Genomic DNA, 17880 nt, shown 5'->3' with positions numbered 1-17880 from the left:
TGCCTACGTCCACGGGAGCTGCAGAGGATTTTTATTTCTTGAGGAATCACAATACAATGTATTTAGAACGGCTATTGTTCACTCTGTGTCCGTACAAGTCAATAAAGAACAAATATATATGTCATACGGTGGAAACCCTAAACTCAGTAGAATTAGTGATGTTTGCTCGAGCGGCGTGTCGAGCCCGCATCGAGAGAACCTGTTTCCAGCAATTGCTCGAGCCATGTGTTGAGCGACTCCTCAAGCGAAGCTCTCTGACTTCCCTCCGCTCGAGCTGTGTGTCGAGCGAAACTCTCTGACTTGCCTTTGCTCGAGCGGTTTGTCGAGCTGTCTTTGAGCAAAACTCTCTGACTTGTATACACTCGAGCGGCTAGACGCTCTGCTCGAGCGGCATGAACCAGACTCCATATACTCAACACCAACTGCTCCGAACGAGGTGGGGGTTGGCGATGCCTCCACTGCCCAGCCCTAATACCACATTCAACCCCCCAACCCTTCACTCATGTTTTAATATACTCTCTCATTCTTGACTTAATTTGTTTTGAATAATGCTGATATAATCATGAGTTGAATAAGTACGACACTTTTTTTTTTATAAACAATGTTGACAATTAAAAAAATTAATTTTTTAATATAGATCTTATTTTTTAAAAAAAAAAAACGCGTCGCTTGCATTTCTATTACTGAAAATATCATTAATTTCTTTCATCTTTTTCTTACTGCCAACTTTTGAACAATTTACATTGATTGGAGAAATAAATGCCACCGATTACGTACTCTGGTAGAAGGAAAAACGTTGGTTCCTGTTCTTTTTCCTCTAGGAGCTTTTGCTCCACAATATATCTGAAATCCTTCATAATTAAACATAAATACAGAAAGATACCCATACTACTCTGAGAGGCCCACCCACTGTCATTATCATCCTCTTCATCGTATGTTTTTCTTTTCTATCTCCTTGAAATCGTGAACCCACTTTAGGGTTTTTTCTTGGAAAATCTTGTGCTGGTTTTGTTTCTTTATAAGTTCTTTCCTTTTACTTCCGATTTTCTTTTCAAGTGGGGAGAGAGAGAGAGAGAGAGAGAGAGAATAAAAAGGTTTCACAAAAGAATGGGGAGAGGTAGGGTTCAGCTCAAGCGAATCGAGAACAAGATCCGGCGGCAAGTGACGTTCTCGAAGCGGCGGACCGGGTTACTCAAGAAAGCTCATGAGATCTCGGTGCTATGCGATGTTGAGTTAGCTCTGATCGTGTTCTCCACCAAAGGAAAGCTCTTTGAGTTTTCCTTCAATTCGAGGTTCATACTTTCTACACTTTATAGTTTAATCTTCATCTTCTTTTTTGGGTGCTTAATTATTTGTTTGTTACAACATTAATTTTACAGTTTTTCTTCTGAATTTTCTTTTATTTTTTTAATCTATTTTGTCACTTGGTATCACATTAATGTAATTGTCAAATCTAGGTCATCCCCAAGGGATCATGTGTGTTTGTTTGTCATGGCGGCCTGCATATTCATGATTAATATCATCAATTTAGATCATCCGAAAGTACAATATTGATCGATCTAGTTGTATTTGAACATTATTAAGCTAGTTCATCTTTCTCTCTTTCTTTTCTGTTCTTGAGCACAAATTAGTTGAAAGTACTGCAGCCTGCTGAATGAGTTCTATATAACTTAATAATAAAGTCTGATTTTTAAAATTTTTTTTTTCTATAGATATTTCTTCTGGCGCGCAGCCACCAAGAAGGAACCAAGAAAAAAAAAAAAAAAAAAACCTTACTTATCAAGACAAAGCCTGTAACCAGAAAGAAGTTAATTGGAAAATGCGAGTGTAAAATTAATGTCTGTCTGAGATTTGTAAAATGGAAAATTAATCGTGTTAATTAGTTCAGTCCAAAAGAGAAAGAATTATTATGTCCTAAGAAAAATAAAGAAGGAACTATGCCAGTAAATATTGATCTTTTATTTTCATACTGATCAGTAGTACTGATCATGCATGTTTCACAGACACCACATTGCATCTATTGTGTCAGACAAGAAGTGGATATTAGTCATTTTAATTACTAACTATATATATATATATATATATGCAGTACTACAAGTAGAAAATTATATATATATAGATACACTCACCTTGAGCTGTGTGTCACGATCAGGCGTGGTGTTTTTTCTCTCTTTTTTTGTTCTCGGTTTTAAAACCTAGTATATATATATATGTGTGTGTATATTGCCTAGTACCCAATGTGGGTGGTGCACAAAGGAGGCCGAGGAGGCCTTCTCAATGATTTTAATCGTGGAAACGGCTGCTTATGATGAAAAGTTCGTACGCGTACGTTTATTTAAAATCTCCATTAAGATCTTCAACCCATGCATATATAATCCTTTTTCATTTCGATCAAACCAAGCATGAATTAAGCTAGCGGCCTTGACCTGCTAGAATATTTATATATATGTCTTTGGTTCTAGCTAGCTAGCTAGGTATACTGATTCATTGTATGGTTTTTTTTTTTTTTTTTTGTCAAATTAGTTAGGAAAGCTCCACAATATATATAGATATATATATATCTAATCTTAGTTAGGTTTTTTTTGTTCTTAGGAGCTTCAAACTTTCATTTTTGTTTTTTTAAATTTCGAACATTACGAGTAAATATTAGTATCGGCCTATCCAATGGGCTTACTAATAATTTGGTCATGGCCGGATTTGATATATTTTCAAGAGTCATTCATGATAAAGGTCGTAAAAACTGCTTCAATTCAGATCATCAATTCTGAGGTTAATTATAAGAACGCATGCAGTATTACCCAGGGTACGTACGTAGAGCATTTATTATTGCTCAGGGTTTGAGAGCAATGATCTACCGACTACGTACGTACGTTATAGTAAGTACCCGTGAATTAACAATTATGGGAGCATTAATATTACTGATCTTGGCCTGTCACATCAAAAATCCAAGTCTAACTACGATATGTTCAGTCAAATAGATGTACGTACTGTTTTCTTATTAACCTACCGCAAATTCAAGGAGAAGTTGCGCGCGGTATTGAAAATAGTAATATTAGGCTTAAGTTTTAAATGTATGAATTTTTTGTAAAAACGTGAGTCTCATAATAAAAAGTGAATTTTTTATATTTTTTTTATGGTGTGATCTACTTTTTTATAATGAGTTTGTGCGAAGTTTGTGTATTTGAGGCTTATATATATCATTTCTTTGTAGGGAAGTTTGGGTAGTGAGTTGAAATATTGAAAGTTAAAAGTTGAATAAAATATTGTTAGAATATTATTTTTTTAATATTATTATTGTTTTGTGATTTAAAAAAGTTGAATTGTTTATTATATTTTATATGAAAATTTAAAAAAATTGTAATGATTAAATGAGATGAGATGGTTTTTGTATCCAAACCTAACTTCGTTTCAATTTTTGTAAATAAGGTTGCGTTTGAGTAGTGAGGTGATCTCAGATATTTTGTAAATAGTAATAAAAAAGTAATGATAGAATATTGAATAGTAGTGAAAAGTAATAATAAAATAATGAATTGTAGTGAAGTATTCTAAGAATAATAAAAAAATTTAGGGGTCGAACTAGGAACCATCAGACTTAGCATGGTGACCATGACGTGCGCGCCGAAACGAGCTTTTTGAATTGAGATCATATGCGCGATTTTGATACCTATAGTCAAAGTTATAGCCAAAATACTAACACTGACACGTGCGCAATATTTTCCAAATCCTAGCAATCTTCACATTTTTCTGCCATTTTTGTATTGATCTGCCTTCTTGAAGTAGTCCAGTACTATCAATGTGGAATCTGCCAATTCAACATCGTCAAACCAGGAATCCCCCACGATGGAATCCCATTCGATCTACTAGATTTAGGGCATGTTTGGGTAAATAGATGAGATGAAAATTCTGTGAATAAATAGTTTGTAAATAGTAGTGAAATGGTTTAAATTAAGATATTTTATTGGGTTTTAGAAAATAGAAAGATTTGAATAAAAATATTATAAAGTTAAAATTTTGAATATTATTTTTATTTTGAAAAAGTTGTATTATTTTTTGTGTTTGGTTTGGAAGTTTAGGAAAATTATAATGATTAGGTAATGATTAGATAAAAAAGTTGAAGATTTAAACTTGACAAATGTTTTGTATTTGAATAATATTTGAGAATGAAATTATGAGAAGTTTTGATATGTATATCATCTTATAATTTCCCAATTAACAACCCCTTAGAATTTTACTATTCTAGAGCTTTACTATTACTACCAATAATATAATTTCATCTAGACTTACACCTTACATGATTCACTAATCTCCTCTTTGGATCTTCGATCAACTTATAATATATATCTTTAATTGGGATCATGATCTACATGCACCATCAACAGTACTACTCTTCCATCCTTTCTTTCCAACTACGTACCCATAACCTTCCATCTATTGATTTCAACAAATTAAAAGTACTAGCATGCATATATTGATCTGCATAGTTGCATCCCCAATATGACATACCGATAATAAAAAAATGCATATATTCTGCATTTATCAAAATAGCTATGATGGTGATGTTAAAGCTTGTGATCTATCCTCTAAAATTCAAGCATATAATCACACTTAGGAAATATTCTTAACGAGTAATGCTATATACAGTCGTGGAACGGCAAGCATCGCATAATCGTTTTGAAAAAGAGTGAGGTCCACTATTAAAAAATTAATTTTTTTTATGTAGGTCTCGTATTTACTCACTTTTTTTAAAGGAATTGTGCGGCGTTTGCATACTCTACATTGCAAATATCATTTCTCTCTATGTTTTGGTTCTGATGCTCACTACCACTCATGTAGACAATATTAACTGGCTACATATATAGATAAAAACATTTAACTACTAAATTATTGATACTTTGTCCAAATTATTTTTTTATATATGATATTAATTAGCAGATATATATTATAAGAGAACTGCTACAGATATAAAGAGATTACACAAAATAAATCCACAAACTAATGTAGTTTCATAGAATCCATTAGATCTACTTATAATAAAAGTAACTTTATAATTTAATCTAACGTACCACATTAAACCACATTATCAGTTTTTAGGTTTATTTTTGTGTAATCATTTTGTGGCTAAAGTATTTTCCATATTTCTAAATATATAGTTACAGAAGGGATCATGTCACGAGTTCATCAAGTCACAACAGTAATTAATATTAAAGAAAAAATTCGTCACTAGCATTAGTTTTGAGAATGTTATATATTCAAGACTATTCGCAATTAAAAAGTTATAAAATATGAAAACTCATGGAGGTCTGTTGATCAATAAAAGGCTAGCTTTAATCTATTTAAACTTAATACATTGTTTTTTGACAGCATGGAGAGGATGCTGGAACGATATGAAAGGTATTCACATGCTGAACGGCCGGCGCTTGTCGCAACTCATGATTCTGAACCACAGGTACGTATCTCATGCATGGCCATTAATATATATGCGAAATATATATGTCCTAATTTAAACAAGACAACATGATGCATGGCTTTTATATATATATATATATGGTATTAACTAATATTTTGTGTCCATTCAACCCAAGATCTTGCATGTGGCTTTTTCCAAGGGTTTTTGTTTTCTAATTTTTCGTCAAGTAATGTTTTGCTTATGTATTCAATTAAGTTCACATCTCATCATAATATTGCATGTGTTTGAAATTTGCGTTATACAACTACTGGCCACTAATTTTACATTTCAGTGTCTGAAGTGTACATATATATATATATATATATATATATAAGAGCTTTATTAAATAATTAATATATGCTCTGGTGGGCAGCTAGCTAGCTCTGTGATCCATCAACTGACCACGATCTTTTGCTGCAATATTATTATTGTTTGTTATAGGCAGTGATTTATATAACCCTAATTCAAATACCGTCCAGGGAAGCTGCAGGTCTCTGGAGGTCCCCAGGCTTTTTGCTAGAAATGAGGATTTACAAAGGAACATAAGGTAATGATCAGCTGATGATCAGTTTCCGTAGCATATCTATTGAATTTACAAAAACATATGTATATATATATATATATATGTGTGTGTGTATATGTGTATATAATGACCGGAAGAATGCTTTTAAGTCGAACGGATTTTCGCAAAGATAGTCTGTTATGTTGGTTTAATCAAATGTTGGGCATCATACAAATACACATACAGTACTAGGGCCTGCAGGCACATAAATTGCTAAATCCATGTGATTACATATAATATGCATCTTGATTTGCGAAAGGCATTGGCCAACAATCAAGAGGGTCTTGATCATCATGAGACATCTTATAAATTGAGTGATGCAGGAACTTCTTGGGAGGAGATCTGGATCCCTTAAGTATAAGGGAGCTCCGTAATATTGAGCAACAGCTTGATCTAGGTCTGAAGCGCATACGAACAAGAAAGGTGCATGCACATAGCTGCTTTTGAGTCTTTATGCAGGCATCATTTCAAGAAACTTGCAAACTTGATCGATTGATAATTTAGATTTATACGTATTCAACATATGACATCAATTTGGCTTATGCAGAACAAACTTATCCATGAATCTATTATGGAGCTGCAGAAGAAGGTAAAGATCATGGTTACACACACACACACACACACACAGATATATATTATATATGTATGTCATGTGTATGTATTGTATAGGTTGCTTTTTTTTTTGGGGGGGGGGGGGGGGGGGGGGGGCAGTGTGAAAGATAGTCTTTCAAAACTTAATTTAAATTTTTTAGTACTCAAAATTAGAAGTCTATGATTACCGTGCATGCATGCTGACTAGAGATTTTGAGGGAATGCATATTGAGGCTAGTTCGGACTTAATCCAATTGTATATAATATGGGTAGGCCATGAAGTGTACATAATAGAACTTCAACAGCAACTATATTTATTTAATGGGAAAATCATAGGTAAAATTAGGGGAACAATCACAGTAAAAACTGTGAGTTTGTTTGTGCCCATACTTGTAGCATAACTCTTTTTAGCATTTCGCAAGCTAGGCATATATATATATATATATATATATTTGGACGAGCATATATTGTTATATACTATACTCCTATTCCACTTTATAACTGTGGCACTTTTCACTGTTGGTTCATTTCTTGACTTCTTTTTTAAAAAATATTTCAAAGATGAATGGATATATAGTGTCATCTCATCGTAACGAGATAAGAATAGAATAATGGCGTAGTATGTAGAATTTTTCTATTAAGACTGTTCTAGACGTAAACTGAGCTAGTACGTTGTGGCCGTTTGTGACAGGAAAAAGCCTTGCAGGAGCAAAACAAATTGCTAGTTAAACAGGTAAATTAATCTACTCTGATCTAGGATTATGGCCGCCGCATGTTTATAAACATTTGCTTTTATGAAAAATAGCTCAAGGAAAATGGAAAGACAGTACTAAGCGAGCATGCACATGGCCGAGAGCAGCCACCACCATCGACGCTAGCACTACCACCTTTAACAATCGGGTACTCTCTCTTTCATAGCTTTCTCAAACAGCTAGCTAGCACGGCTGTGGTTCAAATACGTTTGGATGCTGAGGTGATCTCAATGGTATGTGAATAGTTATGAAAATATAATGAATAGTAATAAAAAGTAGTGAATAGTTTGTAAATAGAAGTGAACTATTTGTGAATACTAAGTAAAGTAGTCTGAACTTCACTTACCAAACACAGCTAATGGGTTGAAGCAACCTCCACGCAGGCCACATTAATTAGGCTAGTTTGATCTCTCATTATTCAACAACTCTTAATTATTAGCTGATCTAATATGTAGATTTTCTTAAATAAATTATGCAGAGGACTTTCCAGGCAACGGCAATGGATGAAGATGCTGGAGCTCAGACTCAGCCTAGACGTACGGCCACTACCCTCATGCCACCTTGGATGCTTCACCATGTCATGAATGGTTATAGAGACTCTTCGCGAGCCACCCCATAATTGGCCAGCTTTGGAAGTGGAACACATGACAGTCCTAGCATTGCTGGAAAAGTTCATTATTATGACGTTGTTCCCCGCTTCAACCCCATCTCTCTGTTTCAGAAATTGAGAAGTATTTCGAGATCTCGACTTCACCGTTTCGAATCAACAAATTATATTTTTAAGCCTAAGATCAGCTCAAAGTACTACATATGAGCGTGGCTACCAAGCATGCTAGCCACGGACTGAACAAATAATTTTTATAGTATTTGCTACGTACTTTGCATACATATATATAGCTGCACCTCAACCGTGCATGCAGCTTTGTTCTCAATCTAATTAACATGGTCACGACCGACCTTTTTTTGGAAGTTGTCCCAAACAAACAGCTAGACCACTAGAAGTTCTTTGGATTGTTATAATTAGGTGGTGTCGGATCAACTAGAATATTTAGATTTTCCTTCCAATTTCCTACGATTTCTTGATGGCAGCATGAAAGGTTCATTGGATATTTAATTAGTTAATTTTACATGACTTGCTTTTTTCTTCCTCCAAAACTAGCGTAGCAGCATACTAGAAGTTCTTAAAAATGTCGAAGAAGTCCGGCGAGATAGGAGATGGAAAGCCAGCGCCCGCGACAGACTCGTTGTGTACTTGGTTTTCTACTTGCATAAAAAAATGGCAACGATTCCATGCATTCCAATTTTCGAAAATAACGGATACATCTTAGCATTTTGATACATCTCATATCTCTCTCTATCTCTGATCTTCTTCTTAATGGCTTCAAATTCTTAAGGATCTTCATTATATGTAGGTTACACAGCCATCGATCGTTCGATACTTTCTGCATGTGTTTGCAGTGCGTTCCATATATATATATAGCTAGCAGGTATCCTATTAATGAATATTGGGAAATGTAATTTGACACTTCTATTTGGAATTTAACAGTGTCATCATCCTTGGAAGATAAATCTCCATAGTTACTTCTTTTCCCATATTTCGTAATCGTACGTCCCAAATTAGTTTCTGAACTAGAGAGAAAACAATTTGTTATATTTACCATGGACAACAAACACTTCAGTGTGCAGTATTCACAATGAGTACACTTTTTGGTTTCCTCTTGTTGTGCTGCTTGCTTCCTCCACAACGCAGACCTTTCAATCAAGATCATGTTGTTTCATCGAATACCATCACCTAATGAAGCCGATCCAATAAATGGCAAGTCAGAATGAATTGAGATTCAGGCAGCCTAATTAGTTTCATTTCCATTTTTCCAGGAAAAAAATTTTTTTGGGGGAAATTATAGTTTATGGCCACAAATCGTCATCTATTTTGTCTATATGACTCTCTCATTTTTGGCTCTTAAATTATCAAGTTGAAGAGCCAAACCCACACATATAGTGATGTGTATGCATTCATATATGTATGTATATATGTATGTACGTATGTATAACTATGTATCTATGAATGTAATGGACAAACAAAGAGAAGTTGTACTTGTACCTTGCCACAAACTGGACAGCTTACACTTCTCTCCATCCATTCATAAATGCAACCCAGGTGAAAATGATGACAGCACTTGGTCGTTATCTTAGGGTTCTCTTGAGTATGTTCTGCACACCAAATATAAGTTTAAAAGTTAAAACCATGAAATTTTATACATCAAAAGATGCTCTTCATAAGGGTATATTTTCAAAGATAATTGGCCTGTTGAATATAACAAGCATAAATCCACAAAACGTTGCTTAGGATTTCCAGATTGGCTTATATGCCCTCTGTCTGCTAAGGTAGAACTCTGTGTTGAACTAATAAAAAAAGGTAGCACTCAGTATTGATATTTCTTTGCAATCAACAAATCTTTGCCTCAATCCTTCAAGCCCAATTAAGTGAAAAAGATGAAAATTGTTAAGGGAGATGTAAACTGCATGAAACCGTTCATTCAGTATGCCTCAGTTTCCAGGTTACAGAAATTTACCCTTTTTGGTCAGGCTGTTGAAGAAATTCTGACTTTTGCCAATTCTAAATATTGTTTGAGAGAACATGGATACTTTTTTGAAAAGTAAACGTGACTTTATTTAATCTCAAAAACTGGTGAACCCCACAAACATCTTAAATATATATATATATATATCATTTACTGCCCAATCTAGCTTTAGCATATTTTAGGACGTCTCTGTGTTAACAGGAAAGATACCATAATTATAGGTTTTCCACAATCCGAATGCAAATATCAAAATAAATTAAGACCCGTCAGGGTGCAGCCTAATGATAAAAGGTTTTTTTTTTTTAAAATATTAAAAAAATCTATATAAAAAATAATTTAAAAAAACACATAAAAACATATAAAACACATACTATAGCTCCAGCGGGAGCCCCCAGCGGAAGCTGTAACATCATCATTTGCTCAATATTTAATTTATGAGTACTGCTAGAGCAACCGCTAGTGGCTTCCGCTGGGAGCTACCGCTGGCTCTGACATGTATTTTTTGATGTGTTTTTTTCAGTTATTTTTTATAGAAATTTTTTAATACTTTTAAATATTTAAAAAAAAAAAATAAATTTATAATATTATTAAAAAATACTTCTTTAATCATAAAGTAAAAAAAAAAATCATTAAAAAATACTTTCTTAATCACGAAGTAAAATAAAAAATTTTTACTTTGTGATTAAGAAAATATTTTTTAATGATTTTGTGAATTTTTTTATTTTTTTAAAATATTTAAAATTGTTAAAAAAATCTATATAAAAAAAACTAAAAAAAAAAAAACATAAAAAAACGCACAATACAGCCAGCGGTAACTCCCAATGGGAGCTACCAGCAGTGGCTCTATCACTAGTCTTAATTTCTAAGTTGTAATTGCAAGCTGCAGTTGCATTCCTCACTATCACTGATGCATAATATAGATGCTAACACTATCCAACTTCAAAGCATATATAGATATATATATATATATATATATATATTTATATATATTCCATAATTCATTTTTTTTAATTAGCTGAGGTCAAGGGAAAGAAATCATGAAATATTCTCCTAAGTCATTTTTAGGAAACCTAGCTATATATGCTTGTACTTGATAATTGTTCTAGTCTTCCAAATGGGATTTTAGGTTTTATAAATCTAGGCTGATCTAGCGGTTTTCATGATCTACACTAGCCATTATATATAAGTCAATATGGTATCACATTTAGTTTACGCTTTACGTACCTAAATCGGGTACTGATCAACCAAACGAATCTTAATTAGAACAGTCCCAATTAAGCCAGCTTGTTTTCAGATACCGATAGATCATGCATGCATGCATCATCTCACGGCCCAGAAAACATTATAATATATATATATATATGGTTGAATCAGTTGATCGAAATATTCCACACATACGGCCCACTGCTCTGTTATAAAAATAAAAGTTTTGTTATTTACAAGCAAGTTTGCATATCAATCTGTATATTAATGCTGTTGCTTTCATATTTTAAATTTAAATTAACATAATTTTCAATAAAATTTAATTTCTGACCAATCATATTGAATGAATATGCGCATTAATGTACAGAATCGCTTACAATTAAATTTGTTCTAAAAATAAAGAATGCAGCAAAAACAAAATAACCTTGCTTGCATTAATTTCCTTAAATTTAAATATAAAAGGACATACAATATTTAATATAAAGTTTTAATTGCAAATAAAAAAATTAACCACGCATGCAAGCTGGTTCTGTAATTAACCAGCTATATATGCTCTTTCACGATAATCAGCAGGGCGGAACCATAATATCTCATTTGTGGGGAGTAAAGTCGTAAAAATTAAAAAAAAATTGTACATATTCACTAATAGTTATTTTTTAAATATTAAATAAATAATAATAATATTAAATTTTAAAAAATAAAGAAAGTAGTAAATAAATAGTAAGAGGTAGCCAATAAACCTATCATTATTCTTTCATTTTTATTATTTTTTATTACATTAATTAATAATATGATATATTTTTAAATACTCCCTTATCTAAATAATAATTGACGTGGAAACTAATGCACGACATAAAAAATTTATATTTATAATTGTAATATAAGTATATATTTTCCAAACTATTAGCGTTTCAAATAAAAGAAAATTAAAAATTTCTTACAAATTAGTGCCAGATCTCATGCAATAGTCGTCTGAAGATCAGTGTATATTTAAATTTAATTCATTGGGCTTCAAAATGTTTATATATGACGAGGAAAAAGAAATAATTGTCAGTTGCAATGTCAGTAATTTTAATTACTGTGCGTTGTGTGTAGGAAAAAAAAAGCCTGACATGCTACTGTCATGCACCCGTACGTACGTATGAATGATCACGTGTTATGTGTGGCATAAACAGTGACAAAACAGTCACGTGTTACTGTTTATTCTTTGTCAAGAATGGTCACGTTTAATTACAAGAGCATCCCATCTCTGTCTTATTTGGACTATACGGTTTTAAAGTTTTGTCTATTTAAATATTATATTTTATTTCTAAATTTTGAAAACATCCACTTAAATAAATAATTAATAAATAATGTAAACCTGATAATAAACAGTTCAAAACAGCAAATAAATAGTACAAGCTAACTGAATAATGCAAAATCTCAAAGATTTGAATACTCTTAAAATATCGTAGGATCCATACCTTTTTTAAATATGAAAAAATAAATCTATCTCATTTTATCTCACTATTTAAATACATATTTTTTTTACAGACTATTTTATCTTATATTAACTCAAAAATTTTATTATTATTTAAAATATCTCATCTCATCTCATCTCATCTAAACTACGTAACAAAATGAGATTTAATGTAAAAGTACCGCATAGTCTTTTTATTAAAAAGTAGATTATATTATGAAAAACTCATATTTTTTTTGTGGAGTTTATTTTTTTACAAAAGACTTGCACAATACTCACGCTTATCCCTAGTATTATTTATTTATATATTTACTTTTTAAATTAGAGAAGTAGCATGGAGATAGTGTTTTTTATTTGAATGTATCCGTGAAGAGTTTAGAATTATCATCCATATTTACTCTACATTGAATTAGTTAAATTATTTTTATCTAAAATATAAGTTATAGTAAATTCATTCTTCTTTTCATTATAGATATGAAATTTTTATTTACATATGAGATTTTACTATCTATATACATATAAGATTATTATATTATAGATTGTTGGATTGTAAAAATAAAAATGAATATGATTGTTGGAGGTTATTGAAAATTATGAAAATAAAATAAACAAGTAATTAAAAAATAATAATTAATTTAAAAAACATAAAATAAAAAATAATAATATTTTTTTATTATATAGAATTTGATGACTAATCCAATATAGATTTCAAGTTTTGAATGATTAGATAAAAATAAAAAATTATATATTAATAAAAATTTGAAAGATAGGATGATCAATCCAACGTTAACTTAAGGGCTCATAAAGAGGCGTTGAGATGGTGGAGAGAAACGGCAAAGAGTACTGGTGGTGCTAGTGGTAATCATCGGATTCTGGCAATTCTTCTGGTGATGATTTTGCTGCACACGAGCCATTGTGGAGCGAGGGTTGCTGCTGCCGATGCTTCAATATTCTAGGACAACGTCACCTCCCTTAACTACCAAGGCCACATTATTGAGATGTACGAACTATGCAAAATGAGTTTAACCTTTCATATTCCTTCTATAATCCAACCAACTATGCATAGATATTCCGTCAATTGCTTGAAAAAACAAGTCAAAGGGAGTTGTATACAAATATCTCGCGTTTTGAATAACAAATAAAATAGTTTCCACAAAAATATTATGTAAATTAAATGTGTAGTAATTAATTGAGAAAGTTTGTGTTTTTCGTGGTAAGATTCGTTATTATTTTCAGTCACATTTTTAGATTAGTTTCTATGTAAGTAATTGATATAAAAAATTAATTAAAGAAAACCATATTAATTAGTGTGAATACTAATATTAATAGAACAAACTTAAAATAAAGAATAATATCGCCCAAATTAACTCATGCACACGATTTGGTTTTGGGGTTTTAAAACTTGTTTTGTTTCCAATTATATATACAGGGGTGGTTTAAGAATGGAAAATGATGGACAAGTGCGCGCCTTGCGATGTGGCCCCAGAGTTCCATAACGAGCCAACCGACTATTTTAATCATATATATATATATATATATATATATATATATGATCAAATTCTGGCCGCCAATTGTTTTTTTTTTTTTTTTTTTTAGAAAAAAAAAATCGATTTTCAACTTCAATCGAACTTTCTACACTACCCAAGTTGTCCTAGTGACCTGTAGGCTTATTTTGTTGTTTGTAGAAACTGGCCCATGGCCTTCTCTTGATATTGTCGTGTTGTTTATCTCTATTCTATATCGAGTAGTATATATACGGAGAGGAGGGTCTGGGGTTGATTATCTAAATTCTTATTAAGAATTCTCTTATATTCATGGAGGTAAGGATTTCTTGAAATGCCCTCTTATCTTTTTACAGTAATTCAATTACAATCAGTTCATCCATTTCTTTACACTTTCTGAATTCAAGGATTACTTATCCATTCACTATTAGATTCATAACACACAGGGAAGGAGACTGAAGTCTGAGATGGTGGGAGAAACAGCAAATAAGCCGAGTCACTTTCTTCTGGTGACAGTACTGATGATGATGATATTCTCGCCGCACACGACTCGTTGGGGAGCGACTGCTTCTTTAATCCATCTTGATAGCGGCACCCGCACTGCCCTTGATTACCAGGGCCGCATGGAGGAGCCAGAGCTTCTCTTCGATTCGGAAATAAGTAGGATGCTTGCAAATTATAAGAAACCTGTCACTGATGCCTCTAAGAACCGTGCTAAGCCGGCAGTTTCCAACTGTGACAGACCTTCTCCAAAGTACTGTCTTCCCAAACCAGGTAAAAACCTCAAAGATTGTCGTGGTACCTACAGCCGTTGCCGTCATTAAAAATAAATAAATAAATAAATAAAACTTTTCTACTCTTAAATAAATTAGTCTTTGGGGTTGTTTGTTTGATTGTTTTCCACTGTAGCTTCTGATCATGCTTTTAAATGTAATAATAAATATCAGTTATTTTCATGTAAGTGCACAAGGGATGCCGACGGAGTTCTCCGACAATCACTCCAACCAAAACAGATGATTCAATGCTTGAGATAAAAAAACAGCATGGTAATTAATGACGGTTGTTGAAATGGGTCTTTATTTATTTATAAGCTGATAGCTACTGTGTGGCCAACAATCATCCGGTTCAGTCCAATACTGCACTGTGGATAACTAGTGGGAAGGGAAAACGACCGTCACATACGTGGCTCACGTCACAAAATTGATGGAACGGAGAGAGAGAGTGTGTTTTTACGACTTTACTTAAAATCATAATCTTAGTTTTATAATATTAAAATTTATTTTTATGTCATGATTTTTTTAGTTAGTTAAAAATGAATTACAAGTTTTTTTTTTTTTTTTAAATTTTTGGTTATGGTAAGTAGTGTTTTCTATATCTTTTATGTCTCAAATCATTTTTAAAATCCTGCTAATTGAACATTTAAGACAGGGGTTAATCACTTATCTACAAGTGGATAAAAAACAACGTCAAGTGGGTTAATTATGTTTAGGGTACGTGCTGCTAGGTCACCGACAAATACTACTGGAAAAGTATCGAGTGTGCAATTTTTTTTTTAGTTTTTTTAAACATTTTCTTAAATCTCTTAATCATTTTTTTTAAAATGACAAAATTATTAAAAAATAATTTTTTAACTAAAGAAAATTTCAATAGATGACTTCTCTCGGTAATATTCTAAATTTTAGAGTCTAGTATGTAAAAAAGTACTGCCATAAGCTTAAACCTGAACTACATTAGAAAATTCAATAAATCTTTAAACAGTTAGTACTATTACTTTTAGATGAAAACATGTTTGAATCTGACCATAGGACTTAATACATTGACCTGGTACTCCCTAGATATTAGTAAGCATGAGCTAATTATTTTAGTAATACTTTTCATAAAAGAACACCAATAGCTATATAGTTTATCAATTTTATTTTACACGCCTAATCTGGACCATCAGTTTATACAATATTATATATATATATATATATGTCCCTGTACAATATATATATATATATATATATATACTTTGGTATTTTGTTTAATCAAAACACTACAAGAAAAACAGACTTTTGTGGCCATTTAATTACGGCGAAAAGATCATTTGTGACCAAAACAGACTCATTTTGGCTGTAAATAGTCATTTCGCTAAAATTAACTGACCACAAATAAGCAGTTTTCTTATAGCGAAAATTCTATATACAGTCATTTTTTTGTACTCTTTTGCGTACACTATTAATGTGATTAGCTGCATCATTTTTTTAATATAAAATAACTTTTGACCAATCACATTAGTGGAATGTACAAAAAATATACAACAGTGACTGTATGTAATAAAACTCATTACCTTTTAAAATACAAAAATATATCCACTTATTAAAGGTGTGGCGGGCCATTAACCCCAAATTCAACATAAGTTATATCACGTACAATCACTTTTGTATATATAATCTTTGTGCACTCAACACATTTAATATGCGGATATATTTTTGTATTTAAAAAGATAATATCTATATATTACAGGGTAAGAAAGAAATTAAATTCCAATAGTTTTTCATGTTTCTAGTTTGGTTGTAGTGCTGGATGAAGTAAGCCCTGAGTTTCTTTTCACGTGCAACATTAATTAATACGATGCAATGGGTTGGTGAGTGAAATTATATTGTAATTAACTGTTTTAGAACACCCTAGCTCATATATAATATATTCCAATTTATATTTTATGAAAGTCTTTTTATACCCAATTTATACATTGAATTATTTACATTTTTGTTTATTGACACATGACTAATGCTTGTCACGTAAGCTAGCTTACAAAAATAGAGATCGATTATTATTTTATTTTTATAAATATAATGGATTCTACCATGCGTGATACGTACTGTTATGCACACCAGACTTGTAATTAATAATATAACTTTTATATTTGTTTGCCACCTAAACTTCAAATCTATTAAGATCATGCCAAAAAAGATATTAAAGAATTAGAACAAATTAAATTATGACAAAAAGGAAACATCTAAATATTAAAAAACCAAAAAACAAAAAAAGAACTAGCACCACGATCGAGCCGTTTTTATTTTTACTTTTTATGTTAGATGCAAGAAGTAATTAAAATTAAAAAAATAATGCTAGATGCAAGTTTAGGACATGCAAGTCTCGTTCTAGCCTCTCGAAGAAAAGTAGAAAGATCGAATTTTTTATGAGAAATGATAGACGTTGCAGTCATTAATATGCAAGCACCGCGCAATCATTTAAAAAAATATATAAATACGGGATCTACATAAAATAAATATTAATTTTTTCATAATGAGTCCTACTTTTTTTCAAAGTGATTGCACCGCGCTTGTGCACTCCATGACTATATGTAACACCCAAGTCTAGCACCAAGCCACATTCAAAAATTGTTATTTGGAATAATATGTATGAAAACCCACTTGAGAGTTAACGAGTAATATTAGAACAGACTGCGGACCCAAATTTTATTTTGACAGAGTATAGATTTTATTGGGCTTAATATTATGCTAAATTATTTAATGAACCAAGTTAAATCTATTTACTTAGAAATTGGCCTGAAAAATTTACAAGATGAGTTGGGCTTTTTAGCAATTGTGTTGAGGCCCATGAAGATACGAGCAAGCCAAAAAGAGATGAGATGGACTACTATAACCAACCCAACCCAGTTAGTAAGACCCAGAATTGGTTTCTCTAAATTGAGAGACCCAACGTCCAAAACTTTTAGAAACTCCCCACCACACACAGCTCCACTCTCATGCACATGCACGTTTCTCCTTCCCTCATCTC

The 17880-nt window shown here is 31.9% G+C and overlaps 2 protein-coding genes across 2 annotated transcripts in view; one reads left to right on the top strand and one right to left on the bottom strand.

Annotated features, from left to right (window-relative positions):
• The first annotated feature begins 887 nt into the window (after positions 1-887).
• The window catches only part of LOC121252298 (truncated transcription factor CAULIFLOWER A-like), a 37897-nt gene continuing 20904 nt past the window's right edge, over positions 888-17880 (top strand). The window contains exons 1-2 of the mRNA XM_041151886.1: positions 888-1292; positions 5362-5446. Coding sequence (XP_041007820.1) covers positions 1108-1292; positions 5362-5446 — 270 coding nt within the window. The 5' untranslated portion in view covers positions 888-1107. The remainder of the gene's footprint in view (positions 1293-5361; positions 5447-17880) is intronic.
• Positions 8988-17880, bottom strand: part of LOC121252306 (E3 ubiquitin-protein ligase At3g02290-like) — a 34936-nt gene continuing 26043 nt past the window's right edge. Inside the window, exons 4-5 of the mRNA XM_041151903.1 lie at positions 9453-9562; positions 8988-9143 (exon numbers count right to left, since the gene is read on the bottom strand). Coding sequence (XP_041007837.1) covers positions 9117-9143; positions 9453-9562 — 137 coding nt within the window. The 3' untranslated portion in view covers positions 8988-9116. The remainder of the gene's footprint in view (positions 9144-9452; positions 9563-17880) is intronic.

This window comes from Juglans microcarpa x Juglans regia, chromosome 2S, assembly GCF_004785595.1.
Source record: "Juglans microcarpa x Juglans regia isolate MS1-56 chromosome 2S, Jm3101_v1.0, whole genome shotgun sequence".
In the NCBI taxonomy this organism is placed as follows: Eukaryota; Viridiplantae; Streptophyta; class Magnoliopsida; order Fagales; family Juglandaceae; genus Juglans; species Juglans microcarpa x Juglans regia.
This window is presented reverse-complemented; position numbering and strand designations above follow the sequence as displayed.